Raw genomic sequence first — 22,517 nt, forward strand, 5'->3', positions numbered from 1 at the left:
CCCTAACAGATAGAAAACTTATTTTTTATTTAAAAAAAAAAAAAAAAAAAAAAAGCTGGAAAATCTAATCAGCCCAATCTGGCAACGCAGCATAATAGCACAAATGTCAATTTGTTCCGCTGAGTTTCCTATAAAGTAAGGAGTCCGTTTTTATTGTTAAAGTAAAACAATGAATACTGTATTCAGATGAAACCAACTGAAAGTAACCAAGTATTTGTACTGCGTTACTTTACATGTTTGGATCTAAAAGATAAATAAACTGATGTTTAACTCAGAGAACAGAAAAAAAAAAAAGATGAAAGTCCCTCCCTTTAACCCCCCCCCCCCCCCCCCTCCCTCCCCCCTCCCCAGCAGGGCGATGCTCTCCTCCCGTCCCTCCTCAGCTCAGACTCACTTTGCACTTGTCTCTTCAGTCAAGGAGAAACTAATTGGAAGAAAGAAAAGGAGAAAGAGAGTAGTCACTGGAAAACGAAGTGAAGTGAAGTTTCCTAAACGACGGGATGCCTCAGAAAGGTACGTTTGTCCTCCCTCCGCTCTCTCTCTCTCTCTCTCTCTCTCTCTCTCTCTCTCTCTCCCTCCCTGTCTTTCCTTCTTTCTCTCCTCCCTCTCTCTGTTTCTATTTCTCTTTTAACAGCGGAGAACTGAAGCTTCTGTAAGTTTAGACCTAAAGCATTAAAAAGTGTAGAATCTGAACACAAAACGGGACAAGGAAAATTGAAGATTTTAGAAACTTGTAAAAATCTTTTTGAATGTTTGAAATAAAAACTTAAGTCGGTGTGATATTAGTTATAAACTAGAAAAGTTTTTGAAGTTGTTTTTTCTTTTAGTTTTTGCTACTGAAACTGTTGATGCAGGTTGAACAGCTGTTTAAAGTGAGCCCGTGTGCATGTTTAGTTACACTAAATTAGACAAATCTCTTCTCTTCACCTCTTTTTATTATTTACCAGACAGAAATTATTTTAAACCCAATTAATTTTTTTGTAAACCCCATTGTAATGATAATCTCTCACACTTTGAACATTTCACGTCCCTATTCTAAAACTTTTACCCTTTTGATTAAAAGAGAAAATGTGTCTTTATTATTATTTTCCTCTAAAGTGTAACTATTTCTGACATCCCTTAAAGCGCTATAATGTTTGACAGAAATTGTAATGACTGTCCTGAGCTGTGTTGGGCCGCTGTGCGCGTTGCTCTGCGCACTGACCTTAAATAATGTGGGAGCGCAGCTGCCTCTCATAATGATTCTGTTCTATCAAAACCACATAAATATTATATTTCCTAGATTTTTGAGGCATTCATTTAATATTTGGCGTCATTTAGCTAATGATATCAAGTTTTATTTTTACCGTGTACATGACATTTCAGACTTTTTTTTATTTTTATTTTATTTATTTATTATTATTATTTTTTTTTACAACTTTCGTCATATAAAAAAAAAAAAAAAAAAAACTGAGTTTGTGGCCATAAATAAGATTCTAATCATTCTGTGAACCGATAATAGCATGCATATAATATTGTGCACATTAACAGATTACATTATAATTTATATTTGTCACAATCAGTCCTTAAAAACTTAGTGAGTGTGTTCACACAGTTGATCAGCTGTGTTTTTTAGGTGTGTGTGCGCGCGCGCGTGTGTGGGTGCGTGTTTGTGTTTATGATCCGCTTTAGTCAGCTGTTAATAAACCTCTTAAATGAATTGGAGCCAATTAAACGCATGATTAATCAACGCAGAATAAATTCATCGTGCACGGGGGTTTTGGGGACGCGTGTGCGCGTGTGTAGGTGAGCCATATGGAAACATGAAACATGATGTGCACCTGGGACCACACACTCCAGTTCTGTATGAAGTATAAACACATTTTCTGAGAATCAAGCTATTAACAAAATATTTGAAAAGATGAATAAATGATAATAATTTAAAAAAAAAAGTTATTAAGAAACCCATAGTTCAAAGTCTGACCCTTTAATGCTGAAAGTTTTCAAAATGTCGAGTAACAAAATTAAAAATCAACTAATTTGTTCATATTTTCCAAATTGCGTGGATGACATAAATAAATACAATGTCTTTATTTGTATTAGTGAATCATTTTATGACGGTTCACGTTATTGTAATGTTTGGCTTTGTCCGACATTCTACAGTTTGTTTGATTATTAGATATTGGCTCTTAGTTTCAGCTGTTTTTTATATTTATTTTTTACTATTTTAATTAAGTTACGAGGAAGTTGAGATATTTCTATTGCAATCTGAAGCAACAGAAGTCGAAACTATTGGTTTTTTTAAGTCAATTTTAAACTGTCGCATCAACCATATTTAAGTCATTTTACATTGGATAATAACTCCACAATCAATTCCTCTAATTTATTTTCACATTTCCCCTACATTCTTTGAGAGAGAAATAAAGAACAGTAGTTTTATTGTCATTTTCTTGTTTTGTTTTTTTTTTCAATAACATGATAATTGACTGAGGCCAAAGAAGCCAAACTATAGGTCATAAAAAGTCACAAATGGCAAAATAGACTCTTGAAATTATTAGATTATACCTTAGGGGAAAAATAATAAATGAATAAATACCAACATCTGTATGTCTGCTTTCAAAGACTGAAGCAAGATAAACCTAATATTAGAGTTCATAAGAAGTCGCTCATTGGTTCCATGACCCTGCTATTTAATGTGTTGTTGTTGTTGTTATTATAATATTATTATTATTTGCGTTGTTGTTGTTATTATTATACTATTATTTTCGTTGTGATTATTATATTTGTTGTGATTATTATTATTATTATTATTATTATTATTATTATTATTATTATTATTATTATTATTATTATTATTATTATTTTCTGGGCTCCTTCATTGGGTGAAGCTCTGCTCTAACCCTATATATATATGTGTGTGTGTGCAGCGCAGCTCCTTTATGTGCGCTGTGCTGCACAAATTGGGCTTCCCGCTGCGGTTTTGTGCCGCTGCGGGTTTTTAACGAGGTGCCGCTAACGAGGCCACGGGCGCACAAAGCCCCGGCGGGTCTTTAGCGGCTCTTTGTGCGCTTTCACGGCGCAAAGCGCGCACGTACCGCGGGAACAAGGTGCGGGAGGCGGCCCGTGTTCTTCACTTTGTTAGTGACAGAGAAAAGGCAGCTTTGAAGTCTTTCTCACAACAACTTTCTCCTCCGAACCTTTCAAAGCTCTTCATATGCAGATTTGTCCAGTGCTGTTTAAACTCACACAGCTCCATTTAGCACCCTGTGGCCTCCGTGTATCCACCAGTGCTGGTGAAAATACCACGAGGTTCTTTTAATTGTTCGAGGAAAGAAAACGATTTGTATCACCAAGGTCAACTTTACTTCAAAAAACCTCAATCCGATCAGAAGTGATCAGTAAAATGTTGCTGTAACTTGTGGGAAATGACTGCAAAACACACAAAATACCCAGAAAAACATAAAAGAAAAACAAAAATAAACAAATTGATTCAACAAACTCGCAAAATATTGAGCAAAAAAAAAAAAAAAACCCAAAATAAATACAGAGTGATCTAAAGGCATACAGAAGCAACAGAAGCACAGAAAAGAATGTGCAGTGAAAGAAGCCTAAAACATTTTGATCATCAAGTTAATCAAAAGTTAGTTCAAAAATAGCTGTTGAAAACACACATATAATCTTTTTTTCAACGTAAATCTATATATTTTCCTGTGCAACATGCATTTCACAGCATGCCTGTCAAAAGAAAAGTTTCTTTCAAAATAAAATACAAGTCCAACATGAGAGACATTAAGCATTTATTTATTTTTGACCAGCTTTCGACCCACCCAGTACAGGTCCGTGACCCACTTTTGGGTCCCGACCCAGCAGTGTAGAACCCCTGCTTTAGGAAAGAAATAGATTTACATCTGATCTACAGTCAGCTGATGAAGCCTGTGTCTTTGAATGCACGGATGGGTGAAATCATTCATTCATTCATACGCTATAGTGAGGCTGAGAGCATCAGCAGGAACATACTACAGTGAAACAATGTGCTCTCATCCCAGTGTGTGTGATAAATAAAGGTTGAACTGAATAGAAAAACGTGTGTGCTGTAATAAAGTTTGACTGATCAGAGCACTGTCTGTTTATCATCCCATGGATTAATATAAATAATCTCACGCTTTTACGCATTAACAGTATCACCAGCTTCCTGCATTTTCTGTAACAACAGTGTTGTTTTTGGTCTGAATTATGGATTTTAATTATTCATCATTTTAAACTTAAACATCACATAACCTGGTCGGGACCAAGTTATGAAGTGGATCAGATATGAGGGAGTATCAAAAGCACCACCTCCCAAATCCCTCCTGGTGTGGTGTGGTGCACTAACACTGTTGCTCTTCTTGGTTTAGAATCCATTATATTTGTTCAAGATCATTAGTTGTTCCTCCATTGTAAAAAAAAAAAAAAAGGTTGCTTTGCCAGGTTTTTCCATCGTAGTGATTGGTCAGACTCTGTAATTTCCACCCTTTTTATGGGAGCGCACACGTTGGCTGGCTTAAATTAGCCTGTTGTTATCGAGCTTCGTAAGACAGCTTCTCTCTGACAGGGAATGATTGGTTCGGTGAATCCCGCTAATGGAGATAAATCCAGGATAGAATTATCTAGCCTTGTAGCATAACCCCTTTAAGTTTAGGCTCCTTTATTTGCTTGTTTGGCTCCCCACTGTTTCCTCTCAGGTGTTCTTCATCTCCTAATGACCTTTCCTTACTCTGTAAAGGAGTGTGGACACAGTGAGACTGCTGCAATGTTGTCATTTTCTGTTCCAAAGTGGGAAATACCAAATGAATAAAACAAATCTATTTGCATAATTAAATAAACAATTAAATAAATAAATAATTCAAACACCCCAACTTAATAAATAATAGATACATAGATAAAAGTTTGCTGTGTTTGTTTTGACAGACTACAGAAGTCAGACGAGCTGGGAGAGCGGCGTGGCCTCCATGATGCATAACAGTAAGTCACATCATTACAGATGTCACTGATGGCATTTCTATGGAATTCATACTGGTTTGTTCTCTAACCGATCCAAAAACCATCACAACTAAAACAAAAACCCATCAGTTACTGGCAGTGTGTCCTTTGCCACTGACATATAAAGAATAGATTAATTCCTGTCCTCTGCTACAGACATACCAAGAATAGATCTGATGAATGCACATTAACATGCAGCTGTTCTGACAGTCTGTGCAGCAGCTGGACAAACATGTTGTCCTGTAACTTTCCAGGTGAATGAAAAGGAAGTTTAATGGCAAATCTTTGTGCTCCATGTATATTACAGACGGTAAATGAGCTTCTTCCTCTGAGACTGGGAAGGAACTCCATACCAGGGAGCAGTCCCACATGTTTGGTTAGCTTAGCATGTAGCGGAGTTGGCTGAGAGAAGTCAAAAGGTAAAGGGGCGGGGCTATGTTACCAGGTCCACTTATTAGTTTAAACTGTCTTATCTAGCTGATTAAAGTATGGCTTTCTTCTAGACTTCAGCTGTTTTAACACTTACAGAAAGGACACTCCTTGTACCCCTTAACTTCTAACCTCTTGGAATCAAAGTTTAACCGTTTTTAATGTGGACGCTAAATGCGCCTCTCCATCGTCTTCAGATCAATCAGTTTCTGATCATTACAGTAGTGGACACACACACACACACACACACACACACACACACACACACACACACACACACACACACACACACACACACACACACACACACACACACACACACACACACACACACACAGGACTAATCAAAGGGCAGCAAAAGATCTATTCTTTATACATCTGTATCAGAGGACAGGAGCAGTCTACTAATTGCTGTTTACGACTTGTGTGTGTGTGTGTGTGTGTGTGTGTATTTGGCGTACTGAAGTAGGTGGTGCTTCTCTGACACTCTGAGGGTTAAGTCGATTTTTCAAATTTTCCAATCGTCTATTGTCTCCTAATGGCTCTGTGAGGGAAAGCATATTGTTGGCATATAAACCTCTCAACAGGACAGGGATTAATCACCACACACACACACACACACACACACACACACACACACACACACCTAGACGTACAGCAGCAGTTTGTTTCAGTGTTTGTAGTCCCAGAGGAGGCAGAAAAGGAAGAGTGAGTGTTTTGGTACAAATTATTAGCAGTCGTGTTTAGCTCTTTGACCCTTTCAGCACCTGTAACAACACATTACGTATAAAGACTTTTATGAAATGTATTACACTTTCTCTTCATGATGTCACAACACCTTGTTTGTCGTCCATTTGTCGTCTGTAGTCTGTGTTTTATTTTTTGTCCTCTTTAGTCAGTTTTTGGTATGTTATGAGTCCTCTTTTGGTCATTTCTGTATTTCTTTACATTTTTGGAATTATGTAATATACAATTATATAAAAAAATACATTAATAATAATAATGTTGTATACAGTATGTATGTTAGGGGTGCAACAGAGTAAAAAGTGTATTTTGTATTTGCGGCAAATATTGACTTATTGACTTCAGGAAAATCTAATCTGTATATGTGTGTGCGCGCTTGCTTGTGTGTGTGTGTGTGTGTGTGATCATAGATCACAGTGGAGTAAACCAGCTCGGTGGCGTGTTTGTGAATGGCAGACCTTTACCTGACTCGACCAGGCAGAAGATTGTGGAGCTCGCACACAGCGGTGCAAGACCATGTGACATATCCAGGATATTACAGGTCACTCACACACACCCACGCGCACACGCACACGCACACACACACATCCTCAAGAGTTACCTAAAATAGAAGTCTTAAAAATGTCAAATGTGTTGGAACCTTCTAATGATGGAAACATCTGATTAATCAAAGCCATGCTTCTTATTCAGCTGATGTGCTGGTTTTTGTACCCAGGTATCAAATGGCTGCGTGTCCAAGATTCTGGGTCGTTATTATGAGACGGGCTCGATCCGTCCGAGGGCGATCGGAGGGAGCAAACCCCGAGTGGCCACGCCCGAGGTGGTGGATAAGATCGCCATCTACAAGAGAGAGTGTCCCTCCATCTTTGCCTGGGAGATCAGAGACCGCCTGCTGGCTGAGGCCGTGTGCTGCAACGACAACATCCCCAGTGTGAGTGTGTTCATCCATCCACCATCCAACCAACATCCCCCATGTGAGTGTGTTCATAATCCACCATCCAACCAACATCCCCAGTGTGAGTGTGTTCATAATCCACCATCCAACCAACATCCCCCATGTGAGTGTGTTCATAATCCACCATCCAACCAACATCCCCAGTGTGAGTGTGTTCATCCATTTCCATCCAACCAACATGCAACCACCATCCCAAATGTGTGTTCATAATCCACCATCCAACCAACATCCCACCACCATCAACCACCATCTCCAGTAGTGTGTTCATCCAACCACAATCTCCAGTGTGTGTTTTCATCCAACCACCATTCTCAGTAGGAGTGCATTCATCCAACCATCATCCAGTCACCATCCTTAGTGTGAGTCTGTTCATCCAACCACCATCTCCAGTGTGTGTGTTCATCCAACCATCATCCAATCACCATCCCTACTGTGAGTGTGTTCATCCAACCACCATCTAACTCAACATTATCTATCATCATCATTCTTCCTCCAAATATGATTCATTCAACATCCAATTATTATCCATCCAACGACCATTCAACATCCATTTATCCATCATCTATCAAACATCTATTCAAGGTAAAATCCATCCAACATAATCAATCCATCATCCATCCATCCATTATTCATTTATCTAACTTTCATTCATCCATCCAACATCCTGTTATAGTAGTTTAAGAGTAGCACATTTAATCTTATTTTGTTAACCAGGTGCTCAAACAGTCAACTGCATCTATTCTATTTATCCTCAGGTTTCATCAATTAATCGAGTGCTCAGGAATTTGACCAGTGATAAGCATCAAATGGGCCCAATAGGAGGAGAAGGGATCTTTGACAAAGTAAAAATGCTCAATGTTCAAACGGCGTGGGGAGGACGGTCAGGCTGGTACGCCGGAACCACACTCTGTACACCAGGTAAGATTTCCAATAATGTAAAGTGTACAAAAGTGCATATATTAGTGGTGCAACAGATCTTCATGAATCTGTGATCCTCTCATGGTTCAGGGTGCACCTGTTTGACAGATTGGTTGATGAAAAAAAAGTTGTCTGTTTTTACGTGAGAGCCTCCCATTTGAAGCAACAGGATCCAACACAAAGGCTGCTCATCAACCGCTTATCACCACGGCATTTAGGCAGCCCTTTGCCAGACCGAGCTAAAGCAAAAAAATCTATTAAGGTGTTTGTTACTGCAGACATGAGACTATACACTGTTGTGCAAAACAAGCGGTTTCAACTGCAGAATGCGCTTGAGCCAGGTTATGAAAACCCGCTGCGCACTCAAAGTGTTTGACGTGTCAGAAGATCTTCTATGAATGTTACGATATTCATGGAGTGCGTAGCAGAGCGTGAACATGCGTGTCTCCTCGTGCTGATCCATTTTGGCACACAGCAGAGCTTGAAAGCATTCGGAGTGTATCCTCACTTTATTTCTCAATGTTTCAAGACGCCACAGCTGAAGTACACGTCACAGTCCAGGAGCAGACAGCAGCCAGTACCCTCCACACCTGCAGCTCCTCAGAAGGGGAGTGACTCAGATGAACCTGAGGTGTAGCTGTGTGCTACATATGCTCCATGACTCAACATAACACCTACTGTTTTCACATTGGGTTATTTTTTGTCCCACGCTTTGAACCCTGACACGGCAAATTTGTGGATTTTTTTCTGGTTTGACAAGCTTCATGTCGCCAAGCTCTGTCATGTTAGACTAGGTGGACCAATGAAACTGTTTACATTTAATCATTGGCGCTCCCACTGAATCATTCTGATCAGCCATTTTGTCAGGATGCACACCCTCATCATGGCAAAGACACGGAGAAATGTTGTCAGAGAGAGGGAGAAAGAGAGTGAGAGGGCGCGCTGGAAGGAAACAATAAAGATAAAAAAGTTGTTAAATCACCACTTTGGATTTGTTCAGAAGCAATCAGGTTCGCATTCTGACTCAGAGTCTTGCCTCGGCGCGATAGCTCCACGGTAGTTCATGATAAGAAGAACAGACAAAGCGGTGTATAGGTGTGGTTCCAGTAAAAAGTGACCATAAAAAGCTGTAAATTGAATGATATGTAGACGTGGGGCAGTGAGGAAAGATACTTCATGTGGATAAGGAAACATCGGTTGAAACACGGATTTCGAGTCGAGTCATTTGAAGGGCAAGCTCATCAGCCAATAGAGTGCGGCCTATGCGATGACGCAGCCTTTGTGTGGATTTTTCTTAGAAAATTGCTAAATTATTGGAATGCAGCTAATAAAGCAGTGCACTTTATAGTCTGGAAATTACGGTACATGCAACATTCGCGACGCCATGTATCATATTGTGACGAGCCGCACTGGCGTGTAGTAGCGTGAATCGAATCCAACCTGTGCCATTACTGTGGGATGTTGAGCAAGTCTCTTAAACCTAACTGCTCTGCAAAATGAAACTGTAATTGTAAAAAATTGAATACAAATTCTTAGCGTTTGTAAGGTGTTGTGGCTCTTTGTAACCCCAGCATAAGTGAGACGCTAGTGCCAAGTCTTTATCAGCAGGAAAATAGAAAAATTGTGGACTTCAAGGACAACGGAAAGCTATGTAACGATGACTGCTCACTACATTAAGCAGAGAGGGAGATTAGCCAGCCAGTTCTGCAGACACGCCCCCTCTATGAGAGTCACACAGACACAAACCTGGAGCAACTACTGATAGAGGATGTGGCTGAGTGGATAAATGCAGTAAATGAGGGAGGACTGGGCCCACAGATAGAGTGCTTTGCACATGCAGTAAGTTTAGCATCGCTCCAAGGAATCACTGAGAATTAGACCGACTGCCTCCTTGGAAGGATCAGCAAAGTGGTTTCCTACTTTCACCAAAACAGCTGCTCATGTCCTCATGTTACTCTTCAAATTGTTTCCATATAATTTAAATGGCAATATTGGACATTTTGAGTTGAATGTTGTGTTTTTTATGGGATATACAAATTATATTTGTCTTGTCTTTCTTTTTTTTTATTAGCTGATTCTAAAAATGATCCGTTCTGTGATTCAAAACTGTGATACGATCTAATTTTTTTGTCTGTTGCACCCCTAACATACATACTGTATATAACATCATTATTATTAATGTTTTTTTTAATATAATTGTGTATTATGTAATTCCAAAAATATAAAGAAATACAGAAATGACCAAAAGAGGACTCATAACATACCAAAAACTGAATAAAGAGGACAAAAAAAAAAAAACCACAGACTACAGACGACAAATGGACGACAACAAACAAGGTGTTGTGACATCATGAAGAGAAAGTGTAATGCATTTCATGAAAGTCTTTATACGTAATGTGTTGTTACAGCTGCTGAAAGGGTCAAAGAGATAAAAACGACTGCTAATAATTTGTACCAAAACACACACTCTTCCTTATCTGCCTCCTCTGGGACTACAAACACTGAAACAAACTGCTGCTGTACGTCTAGGTGTGTGTGTGTGTGTGTGCGTGTGTGGCCGCGCTCTCTCTGTTGGGATAATGAATAATTAGGCTCGCAGCACTAACAGCAGCTCCTTGAGGGCCTGAAGTCTCATCTGTTGTCAGATCATCATCATCATCACTCTGATTCTCAGACTCAGCTTTGTTCACACTCCTCTCTTCTTGCGGAGGATGGGTGTTTTGACGTTTCCTACTTTTCACACAAATCCAAATCAGCTGAACAAAAAACATACAGATCAGTATGTCACAGAAATCCAGGACATGTCTGAGTGATGATAGACAACAGTGAGGTGTGCTGTCAGTGTGACAGAGAGGGCACTACACTGAAGCCCAGATTTGGATGTCAGAGAATGGTGTAATAGGTGTGTGTGGTTTCCTTCCTTTCTGGCTCAGATGCTTTGCAGACTGAAGGAGGAGACGACCTGTCGGTGGCGTCTAATGGTGAGGACACGGAGGAGACTCAGATGAGACTTCAGCTGAAGAGGAAGCTGCAGAGGAACAGAACGTCCTTCACACAGGAGCAAATTGAAGCTCTGGAGAAAGGTAAGGCCTTGCCTTGAAGCTCAAACTGTGACCTGCTACGTTCTGATTCGTATATCACAGCAACATGTGGAGACAAGTCACCATTTTGACAAGAACATTAATTTTGTTTTAGTCATAGTTGCTCATCAAATACTTTTCAGTCTTTTAGTTTAGTTTAGTTTTAATTAAAATGTAGTCGGTGTAAAACAATATTAGTTTTAGTCTAATTTTAGTTTGTTTAAAAAAAAATTAAAAAAATTGACAGTTTTGTTATACTGTAAAAGATTTGAACTATGTTTAGTCCTTTACACTAAGAATGTTCCATATTACTTAAGCAATATCAAACGAGAGGGAGTGCTGTTGTGATGAAATATCAGCACTGGTGTGATTTGGTCAAAAATAATCACACCAGTGCTAATATTTCACACAACAGCATGACCTCTAGAGTGATATTGCTTCTATACAACAGTTCTACAGGTGCATTTTATTAGTTAACATTAATAAGTGATTATGATTTGTTTGTTTGTTTAATCATTTGGCTCCACCAACAAAAATAGTTCCACAAGTGGTTTGCTGTGCACTGAGATGGATATATGGATATGACCATGGATCGATATCGCTCATTTAAATAGAGGCGGTCTGCACCAGTTCTGCTTGTGCACTAATCATTGCTGCAATCTTAGTGAATTCCACACAGCAGGTGAGGAAACTGTGTCACTAAAGGATTTAGGGAAGGAACTGGATTACCACCCTTTATTTCAGATCTTTGTGAATCCGGCCCTAACTTGCTCCAAATGGTGAACTATAGTGATGGCAACACTGTCCTATTGGTGTGAGAATGATCTGATATTAAAAAGGGCTTTGGAACTACTTGGTAGGGCTAACAATTTTGGAAAATAATCTAATTGGATTTTTTCATTACTATTATTTCTTCAAGGTCCTCTTCTCATGTATTTTTCAACAAACATAATCAATAAATAAATGTAATGTATTGTAATAAATAATATCAGATGTGTTATATAATTATTTCTTATAGGCTAGGCTTATGCTCAGTTAAAGGAAAATGAAGCATGAATTAATATTAAAGGCAATTTATTGATCTACTTCAATTACAGTTGTGAACTTAAATACTATAACGTGCAGTCTTGTAAGCATTCACCACGACACAACGTAACAAAATTCTCCCAAACAGAATGAAAAACTAAAGAGCAGGAAAAGTAAGAACAAATATGTGCTTAAGAAAATAGCACATTTTTTAGGTAAATCAAAGTAAGGTACCCGGCGCGGTGACGGCCAGGCACAGAGTGGGGTTTTGGATCACGGACGCCGGCGCATCCCCCACAAGTGTGCCTGTGCCCTGGGCCACGAGACATGTTGCTTGACGGGGGAGCGCAGCATCTTCCACACAACTGACGTGCTGCTCCTCTTTGGTTCTAAACTTTGTTCAATGTCGGCTTCTGTCGAGCCTGAGGCCGTTGTGCATCAGGTTGAAGCGCAGTGCGTCTACCCCTCCATCTGCCTGCTCCGCTTTGCCCTGCTCCACTTACAAATCACATAGCCAAACCTTAAAAAAAATGTTTTCAAAATTGCAGCTTTGCTGTCAGGAAATCTTTTTTATCATATCGCGATACTGTCGCAAATGTAATTAATCGTACAGCATTGCTACTTGGTCATTTACTCAGATTTACCTAAAATTGCCTGGCCCCGACCATTGCTGCCCATCAGCTATAATTGTTCTTATTTTGAATGATTTTGTAGAACTTTTGCATGTTTGTAATTTTGCCTTTTTGTTTTGGGGCTGCACAAAATTAGGCTACCAGCTGCATATTTCTGCTCCAGTGGATCAACTTTGTATTTAAGTATTTTGTGTCTGTTTTCAGATGCTTTTTTTTTATTTCAGTGAAACTCAATTCACAGTTTATTGTGTGTGTCTGATTGGAGTTATTATGCTGGGTCTTCAAACAAAATGCATCTCCAAGTAATTTTTCCACCTTTTAAACCGATCTAACTAAAGAACAGTATGCAGGACACATTGTGAAAGAAGTTAACGGTGATAAATGAGAAGATAGACAGACTTGAAGATAAATAATCCCTGACTCTCCCCCTGTGTTCTGCTCTATTGTAGAGTTTGAAAGGACACACTATCCAGATGTGTTTGCCCGAGAACGCCTCGCAAACAAGATCGACCTTCCTGAAGCAAGAATACAGGTAAGACTGTTATATGTGGATAAATCATTGATTAAACACTGCGTTTTGATCATCGGAACTTAAAACTGTGCATGTTCAAGTTAGTTACTCAAAGACTCACAATCATTCTTTAAGTTTTAGCACCTGTTCCACACACTCATACTTGTGCACCAAGACACTATCCTCTGCAGCAGGTTTACAGCCTGTGCCATTTACAGACATGAGAACCTGTCTGTTCCCACATATGAGTTAGAGTTGAGTGTTAGAGTTGAGTTTATTTGTCATTGCACATGTTACAGGGGGTGAGAATGAGAATAGGGAAGGTGTTTTGAGACGGGCTAGCCATAACATGGCTGCCAGCCCAACTGTTCCTGGTCAGTTCGATAAGTAATCCAATAGTGTGGCCATATCCTGTGAGACAAACTATCCTCCTCTTAAAGTTCCACGGTGGAATCCATCTGAGAGAGTTTGGAGAGTTTGGCTCCTTTCTTCGTTAACTGCGGCTTCCAATAGTGCTGCCAACGTAATCCAATTTTGCGATAATTCAGGAAAATGCCAGATCCATTCAGCATAAGACCCGATATCATACATTCCAATCGTGATGGACGTCTTCCACATCCTCAGGACTTGTGAACTCTCCCATTGCCCATCCTTATAGGAGAGAAAATTGACCAAAAGCGAAGAAAGACACCAGATAATCAATTCCATGATTAGATTCAGGATTGGGATGCTGATAGAGGCTCCTGTTAAATTTGAACAAGACAAAAGAGCAGCAAGCAGGGAAAATGAGGGAGAGGGAAAAATAGCGTCCGTCTCCTCTGAGAGCATGCAGGAAATAGTCTGTGAAGGCTGTGAAACTGCTCACAAACAGACAAGATCTAAATACTGTTACATTTCAATGGAGGAAGTCCGTCAGAACACTCTTGCTAAAAGCCCCGCCCCCTCTGATACTGACCTATTCTGACATTGGGATCAAACTACAAAAAGTAATTGAATTTCACGGTGGAAAAAAAATATATTTAGGGGACTTTTCATGGCTGTTTAACACAGAACTTTGGACAACACAATGGTTAAAAATGTCTTCTCGGGCGTGTGTGTGTGTGTGTGTGTTCCTATTTGATAAAATCTTGTGTTCCCGGCCTCCTGCAGGTGTGGTTCTCTAACAGACGAGCTAAATGGCGGCGGGAGGAGAAGTTAAGGAACCAACGCCATCACCACTCCTCCAGTCACATTCCCATCAGCAGCAGCTTTAACACCTCTGTTTACCACTCTGTCCCACCACCGCCCCCTGCTGGTAGGTGTGTGTGTGTGTGTGTGTGTGTGTGTGTGTGTGTGTGTGTGTGTGTGTGTGTGTGTGTGTGTGTGTGTGTGTGTGTGTGTGTGTGTGTGTGTGTGTGTGTGTGTGTGTGTGTGTGTGTGTGATTCACTTGGATTGTTGACACTTTGGACTAGTTATCTTGCTCACCTGCTGACCTCCTGTGTGTGTGTGTGTGTGTGTGTGTGTGTGTGTGTGTGTGTGTGTGTGTGTGTGTGATTCACTTGGATTGTTGACACTTTGGACTAGTTATCTTGCTCACCTGCTGACCTCCTCTGTGTGTGTGTGTGTGTGTGTGTGTGTGTGTGTGTGTGTGTGTGTGTGTGTGTGTGTGTGTGTGTGTGTGTGTGTGTGTGTGTGTGTGTGTGTGTGTGTGTGTGTGTGTGTGTAGGATCCATGCTGGGAAGGTCTGATCCAGTCCTGTCCAGTAGTTTTGGGATTCCAGCGATGACTACCAGTCTGCCTCTACATGTAAGGCCTACTCAGCGTTGCTGGGTGAAGTTTATCAGCCTGTGACATAAAAAGCTGCAGCTTTCTGACACTGTCATCACCTCGAGTCAGAGTTTGTGATTTACTGAGGAATACCAGTATAACCAGTAACACTAGTATGACCAGTATAATTACCGTTGCTGAATGGTGTTACTGGTGCTGACTGGTGTTACTGGTGCTGAATGGTTTTACTGGTGCTGACTGGTGTTACTGGTGCTGAATGGTGTTACTGATAGTGAATAGTGTTCCTGGTGCGAAATGGTGTTACTGGTGCTGATTGGTGTTACTGGTGCTGAATTGTGTTACTGGTGCTGACTGGTATTACAGGTGCTGAATGGTGTTGCTGGTGCTGAATGGTGTAACTGGTGCTGAATAGCGTTACTGGTGCTGACTGGTGTTACATGGCATTACTGGTGCTGAATAGTGTAACTGGTGCTGAACAGCGTTACTGGTGCTGACTGGTGTAACTGGTGTTACTGATAGTGAATGGTGTTCCTGCTGCTAAATGGTGTTACTGGTTCTGATTGGTGTTACTGGTGCTGAATTGTGTTACTGGTGCTGACTGTTATTACAGGTGCTGACTGGTGTTACTGGTGCTAAATGGTATTGCTGATGCTGAATGGTGTTACTAGTGCTTAATGGTGTACCTGGTGCTAACTGGTGTTACTGATAGTGAATGGTGTTCCTGCTGCTAAATGGTGTTACTGGTGCTGATTGGCGATACTGGTGCTGAATGGCGATACTGGTGCTGAATGGCGATACTGGTGCTGAATGGTGTTACTGGTGCTGAATGGCGTTACTGGTGCTGAATGGTGTTACTGGTGCGGAATGGTGTAGTTGGTGCTGAATGGCGTTACTGGTTCTGACTGGCTTTACTGGTGCTAAATGCTATTGCTGATGCTAAATAGTGTTACTGGTGCTGAATGGCGATACTGGTGCTGAATGGTGTTACTGGTGCTGAATGGCGTAACTGGTGCTGAATGGCGTTACTGGTGCTGAATGGCGTTACTGGTGCTGAATGGTGTTACTGGTGCTGAATGGTGTTATTGGTGCTGAATGGTATTGCTGATGCTAAATAGTGTTACTGGTGCTGATTGGTGTTACTGGTGCTGATTGGTGTTACTGGTGCTGACTGGCGTTACTGGTGCTGAATGGTGTTATTGGTGCTGAATGGTGTTACTGGTGCTGACTGGCGTTACTGGTGCTAAATGGTATTGCTGATGCTAAATAGTGTTACTGGTGCTGATTGGTGTTACTGGTGCTGATTGGTGTTACTGGTGCTGATTGGTGTTATTGGTGCTGACTGGCGTTACTGGTGCTGAGTGGTATTGCTGGTGTTGAATGGTGTTACTGGTGCTGACTGCTATTACCGGTGGTGAATAGTGTTACTGGTGCTGAATGGTGTTATTGGTGCTGAATGGTGTTATTGGTGCTGAATGGTGTTATTGGTGCTGAATGGTGTTACTGGTGCTGATTGGTGTTATTGGTGCTGAATGGTGTTACTGGTGCTGATTGGTGTTATTGGTGCTGAAAGGTGTTATTGGTGCTGAATGGTGTTACTGGTGCTGAAAGGTGTTATTGGTGCTGAATGGTGTTACTGGTGCTGAATGGTGTTATTGGTGCTGAATGGTGTTACTGGTGCTGATTGGTGTTATTGGTGCTGAATGGTGTTACTGGTGCTGAATGGCGTTACTGGTGCTGACTGGTGTTACTGGTACTGCTTGGTGTTACTGGTTCTGAATGGTGTTACTGGTGCTAACTAGTGTTTCTGGTGCTGACTGGTGTTACTGGTAGTACTGGTGTTATTGCTATTACTGCTGTTACTGGTGTTAATCCTGTTACTGGAGTTGACTGGCAGTGTTGCCACAGTTACCATAAAAAATAATCTGACTACTGTTTACTGGGCTTCACACGATCAGGATTTTTGGGCTGATCACCGATCAGTGAGTTAAAAAAAACAAACACTGATCCGATCACAAGGATTTAAGTTATTTTTTTTATGTACCGACCAAATTCCTTCGGTACTAGCTGATACAGATGACTCTTTTTAATAGTAACTTACTTACTTGATTACTTATTACTTGATTTGAGTGTAAGGGCGGGGGTTAGAATCCAAGCTCAGTCATATTCTTTATAATGTCTTTTTTCAGAATCAGAATCAGAATCAGAAATGTTTTAATGGCCAAGTACAGTTTTTAGGACAGTACAAGGAATTTGTCTTGGTAGTCGGTGCACGAAACAAAAAACAAAGAAAACAAAGAACAATGAAACAACCCAGCAACAATAATAATAATAATGATAAATATAAAGGATGAGGGATAAATAAAGGATAGATAGAGAATAAAGGATAAATAGGATATATATATATATATATATATATATATATATATATATATACAGGGCAGCAGATAATGTCATCATGGAGGTGGTGATCGGGTGAGGTGGGGGTTCAGTGGGTGACTTGGGGTGTGTTCATGTGGATGGTGGCAGAGGGAAAGAAGCTGTTTTTGTGTCTGGAGGTTCTGGTCCTGATGGACCGAAACCTTCTTCCAGAAGGGAGAGATTGAAACAGTTTATGACCGGGGTGGGAGGGGTTGGCCACAATCTTTCCTGCACGCCTCAAAATCCTGGAGGCGTACAGGTCCTGGAGGGAGGGCAGATTGCAGCCGATGACCTTCTCTGCAGAGTGGATGATATGCTGCAGTCTGGCCTTGTCCTTGGCCGTAGCTGCAGCGTACCAGATGGTGATGGAGGAGCAGACGATGGACTGGATGATGGAGCTGTAGAAGTTCACCATCATCTTTGTTGGTAGACTGAACTTCTTCAGCTGCCGCAGGAAGTACATCCTCTGCTGAGCTTTTTTGATAAGGGAGCTGATGTTCAGCTCCCACTTGAGGTCCTGAGTGATGATGGTCCCCAGGAAGCAGAAGTACTCCACAGAGCTCACTGTAGAGTCTCCCAGGGTGAGGGGGGTGAGGGGGGCTGGGTTCTTCCTGAAGTCTGCTATCATCTCCACTGTCTTTAAAGCGTTGAGCTCCAGGTTGTTCTGGCTGCACCAGGACACCAGCCGGTCTGTCTCCCACCTGTAGTCAGACTCGTCTCCATCAGAGATGAGACCGATGATGGTCGTGTCGTCTGCAAACTTCAGGAGTTTGACCAACTGGTGAGAGGAGGTGCAGCTGTTGGTGTACAGGGAGAAGAGCAGAGGAGAAAGAACACAGCCCTGAGGAGATCCAGTGCTGATGGTCCGGGGAGCAGAGATGGTTTTTCCCAGCTTCACGTGCTGCTTCCTGTCAGACAGGAAGTCTGTGATCCACTTGCAGGTGGAGTCTGGCACGTTCAGCTGGGAAAGCTTGTCCTGAAGGAGAGCTGGGATTATAGTGTTGAAAGCAGAGCTGAAGTCCACAAACAGGATCCTGGCATAGGAGCCTGGGGAGTCCAGGTGCTGGAGGATGAAGTGGAGAGCCAGGTTTACAGCATCGTCTACAGACCTGTTGGATCTGTAGGTGAACTGCAGGGGGTCCAGGTGGGGGTCGGTGATGTCCTTGATGTGGGAGAGCATGAGGCGTTCAAAGGACTTCATGACCACAGATGTCAGAGCGACGGGTCTGTAGTCATTAAGTCCTGTGATCCTCAGCTTTTTAGGGACAGGAACGATGGTGGAGGCCTTAAAACAGGCTGGTACGGTGCATGTCTCCAGTGAGGTGTTAAAAATGTCTGTGAACACTGGAGACAGCTGATCAGCACAGTGCTTTAAGGTAGAAGGAGAGACAGAGTCCGGTCCACAAGCCTTACGGGGGTTTTGTCTCCTGAAAAGTCTATTTACATCTCTCTCTTTGATGGAGAAAGGTGTCTCTGTGGGAGGGGGGGGGGGGGGGGGGGGGGGATAGGGGAGAGAGCCTCTGTAAGCAGCTTTATTCTTTCTTTATTCTTTATAATGTCTTTTTTGGACAGGCGACTACATTACATTATAAATCAATATAAATGAGATGTGATCTTTGCTCAGTTGATGATGGCTTTTTATTGCAATCGTATACCCAAGGTTTACATACTCAGAGTTGATAGACCCACATACCAGCTGTAATGGAATCAGATACCCAGAGTTTCCCATCACAGGGTATGTTGACTCAGAGTTTATGGATGGACTCAGTTTGTTGAACCGTATTTCTGGAATACCACTCAGATGTAGGCCCGCCAGTCCCTGAGCAGCGCGGCTCGGCTAGCACAATTCGCGTACAAGCCACACGAATGCTTCGCTCCGAGTAGTAATGCTGTCACCCAGTTCAGCACTGTGAACAGCTGCCAGAGCATGAAGCGGCAGTGTGCACGGCAGAACAAACAAAAAACAATATCAACAAGAAACGATTCTAATCAAGTATATTTTTACTCAACAAAAAATGAGGATCAGTTGGGTTTTACGGCAGAGGATGGTAACAGCGTACAGAAACACAGATTAATACAGCCCAGCAAGACGTGAAAAAAAATTCCACACCTTCAAAAAACATTTACGCACAGTGCATACAGAATTCCGGCTGGCGGTGCTGCTGCTAAAAGGAAGTAAGTTAGATTACAAGTAACTTTATTGGTTACATTCAGCAGCTGCAAACAGGGGCATAGCACCACATTTTGGGCCCTGGGTACAAACCATGTTGTTGGGCCCCTGCTGTAAGTTATGTACACTGTTTTTTTTTACTCGGATATGCTAGTATTCTTTCATTATTATATAAGCATTTTCTTCATATTAACCCAGAAGTTTCCAACATTTTTTGAGTTGTGACCCCATATTAAGATCACAAACGTTACAAATTTTAATTCCAGGAGACCCCACATGGGGCCCTGACCCCAAGGTTGAAAAAAACTGCAATAACCTAATGACTCCATATCCATTGCTTGTATTTTATAAATCTGTTCTATTATATTTAAGTGGTTTATTGAATATTGAATTAGCATTTGTGACATACTGTACTTTTGCTATAATTTAGGGGTGGCTGGTAATATACTGTACCCCCCCAGTCCGATGCCCCTGGCTGCAAACAACACCCGCCACCACCTCAACATAAAAATTAAATCTGGTTTTGGTAATACTCACTTTATTGGAAGTACATTTTTAACAGTAACCTCGACAAATCAACTCCTGACAAACTATTACCTAGATTTTTTTTTTTTTTTGTCTTTTTTTAAATTTACATATTTTGTCTGTGTGTAACACGTGAGTTATCCCCATGCTGAAAAATGAGTTGTCGCATACTTGAGGAAAATTGCAAAAATACTAACTCTGGTTTGGAAATAGTAACACATCAGAATACTCAATACTGTAAAAAGTGGTCATATTAGAGTAACGCGTGACTAAGTTACCGGCATCTATGCTGACTGGTGTTAATGTTGTTTTAATGGTGCTACAAGTTGTTACTGGTGTTCCTGGAGCCGACAGGCATTACTGGTACTAACTGGTTCACTACTGTGTGTTTCAGACGTCCAACCAGAACTCGTACTCCTGCATGCTGCCCAGCAGCCCCGTTGTCAATGCCCGGAGCTTTGAGTCGTACACGTCTGCACACGTGCAGCAGCACATGACTCCCTCTGCAGCTTCATCCACAGGTACAGCGTGTCCCCAAGTGTCCATCACCACCAGCACATCTTTGCATTCTTCTTTTTTTTGCTTTGTTCATCAACATTAATGCAAATTGACCTGTTTACCAACAAAACAATTTCCCTTTTAAGGCACAGCCACACAATATTCCATGAGAAACTCATGGAGACACAAATAGACAACAAAATGACGTAAAATTGATTCCACAAACAGCCATGGTCACCTTGTTTTTCTGACTTTGTGTGATTGATTATCTTGAGGCAAAACCTGTCCTCCAACTATTACCAAGCAGTCATGTAATCCCCATGATGTGGTCACTGGTCTCCTCCTGCTGTCATTAAAGTGGTGTTTTCTTCTGCTTTAATTTCAGGTCTAATATCAGCTGGTGTCTCAGTTCCAGTCCAAGTCCCAGGAAGTGAAGCAGACATGTCTCAGTACTGGGCTCGACTGCAGTGATGTCATTCACCAACATCGGCTCCATCATGAACTCGTTTATCAGAATGTCCTAAAAACACATGGATGAAGGATATTTACCTTCTGCGAAGAGTTCCATTGGGAGAAGCTCAGGAAGCTTTCCCCCGACGTTCCTGTGGTTTTTACTGTTATTATGGCATTGTGTTGGACAACCTGTTACCTCTGATTACACTCTCTATCACTGGTGTTTGTATCAAAGATATCCACTGGAACGTAAAGGAAGTTGTTTGCATCGTCTGGGTGGTTTCTTTCCTTAATTTCAGCCAAAGCCAAAAACTGCTGGCCCTGTACAGACGGAATGAATGTGGGTTCCTGTGGTTCGTGGTTGGTGCTGTAACAACCCTGACATGAATGTAAGCTCCTGTTCAGCATTGGACTGGGAAAAGATTTGAGTGTGTCTTCAGCCTAAATCTATTTCTAATGTGAAAGTGTCAAGTATTTGTCTTCTCATGTGATCGAGGAGGGTTTGTAATAAAAGAATTAAATATTAACTCCTTGACTTATAATGCTTTTACGTCAGTGGGGAGGACACACACACACACACACACACAAAATATGGACCTACCTGTCATATCATCAACACTGTGTTAACTAATAACGGCTACATTCACACTGCAGGGTATGATGCCCAATTTGGATTTTCGTAAAATCCAATATTTTTATATAGTCGTTCACAGTACAAAAACCAATGCATCTTCTAATGTGAACGGAATGTGTCCGTGAAGTGACCCTTATGCACACAAAACACGTCGTCACGTGGTTCAGTGTTTTTGTGGATATAAATATAGCCCCCATACCACCCAATTGCATTAGACCATATCTACTTTTGCTTAAACTGACTGGTGCCTTATATATTTAATAGTTCTAAAGCATCGTCTTTTCACCATTGATTGTTTTCTTTTCACTCCTGTCTGCTTTGTCCAACAATTGTGACGTTTGTCACCTTTTGATGATGTATAGGTTAGATGACCGTGACCTGAGCATCTCGACTGCAGTTGCATCAGATACCTATATGATTTATATCCACATACGAAAGAGGACTGGGTTGGATTTTAAAAAAGTGGAATTGTACTGTTCACATTGACATGAAAAAATCTGATATGTCACAAAAAAAATAAATCAGAATTGACCTGCAGTGTGAACATAGTGTTATGTATTAATACTACTATAATAATAATATCACATGTTTTTGCACAAATATTTCAAACTTTCACTCCAATTCAAATAAATTGGTGCTGGTGGACATATTTAATAATCAGTGTAATGTATTTTATGTAGTGCTGGGCAACAATCAAAATTTTGACTCGCAATTAATCGCATTATTTTCTGCGATTAGTCGTGATTAATTGCAGTGTT

The 22,517-nt window shown here is 41.1% G+C and overlaps 1 protein-coding gene across 1 annotated transcript; it reads left to right on the plus strand.

Moving 5' to 3' along the window:
- The first annotated feature begins 402 nt into the window (after nucleotides 1-402).
- Nucleotides 403-21,143, plus strand: LOC114464623 (paired box protein Pax-6-like). Its single transcript, XM_028449018.1, has 11 exons — nucleotides 403-513; nucleotides 4,927-4,980; nucleotides 6,582-6,712; nucleotides 6,887-7,102; nucleotides 7,882-8,044; nucleotides 10,978-11,127; nucleotides 13,232-13,314; nucleotides 14,443-14,587; nucleotides 15,000-15,079; nucleotides 20,569-20,695; nucleotides 21,058-21,143. The coding sequence occupies exons 1-11, from the start codon at nucleotides 501-503 to the stop codon at nucleotides 21,141-21,143; spliced, it is 1,248 nt and encodes a 415-aa protein (XP_028304819.1). The 5' UTR covers nucleotides 403-500.
- The last annotated feature ends 1,374 nt before the right edge of the window (nucleotides 21,144-22,517 follow it).

Source organism: Gouania willdenowi, chromosome 6, assembly GCF_900634775.1.
Source record: "Gouania willdenowi chromosome 6, fGouWil2.1, whole genome shotgun sequence".
Taxonomy (NCBI): domain Eukaryota; kingdom Metazoa; phylum Chordata; class Actinopteri; order Blenniiformes; family Gobiesocidae; genus Gouania; species Gouania willdenowi.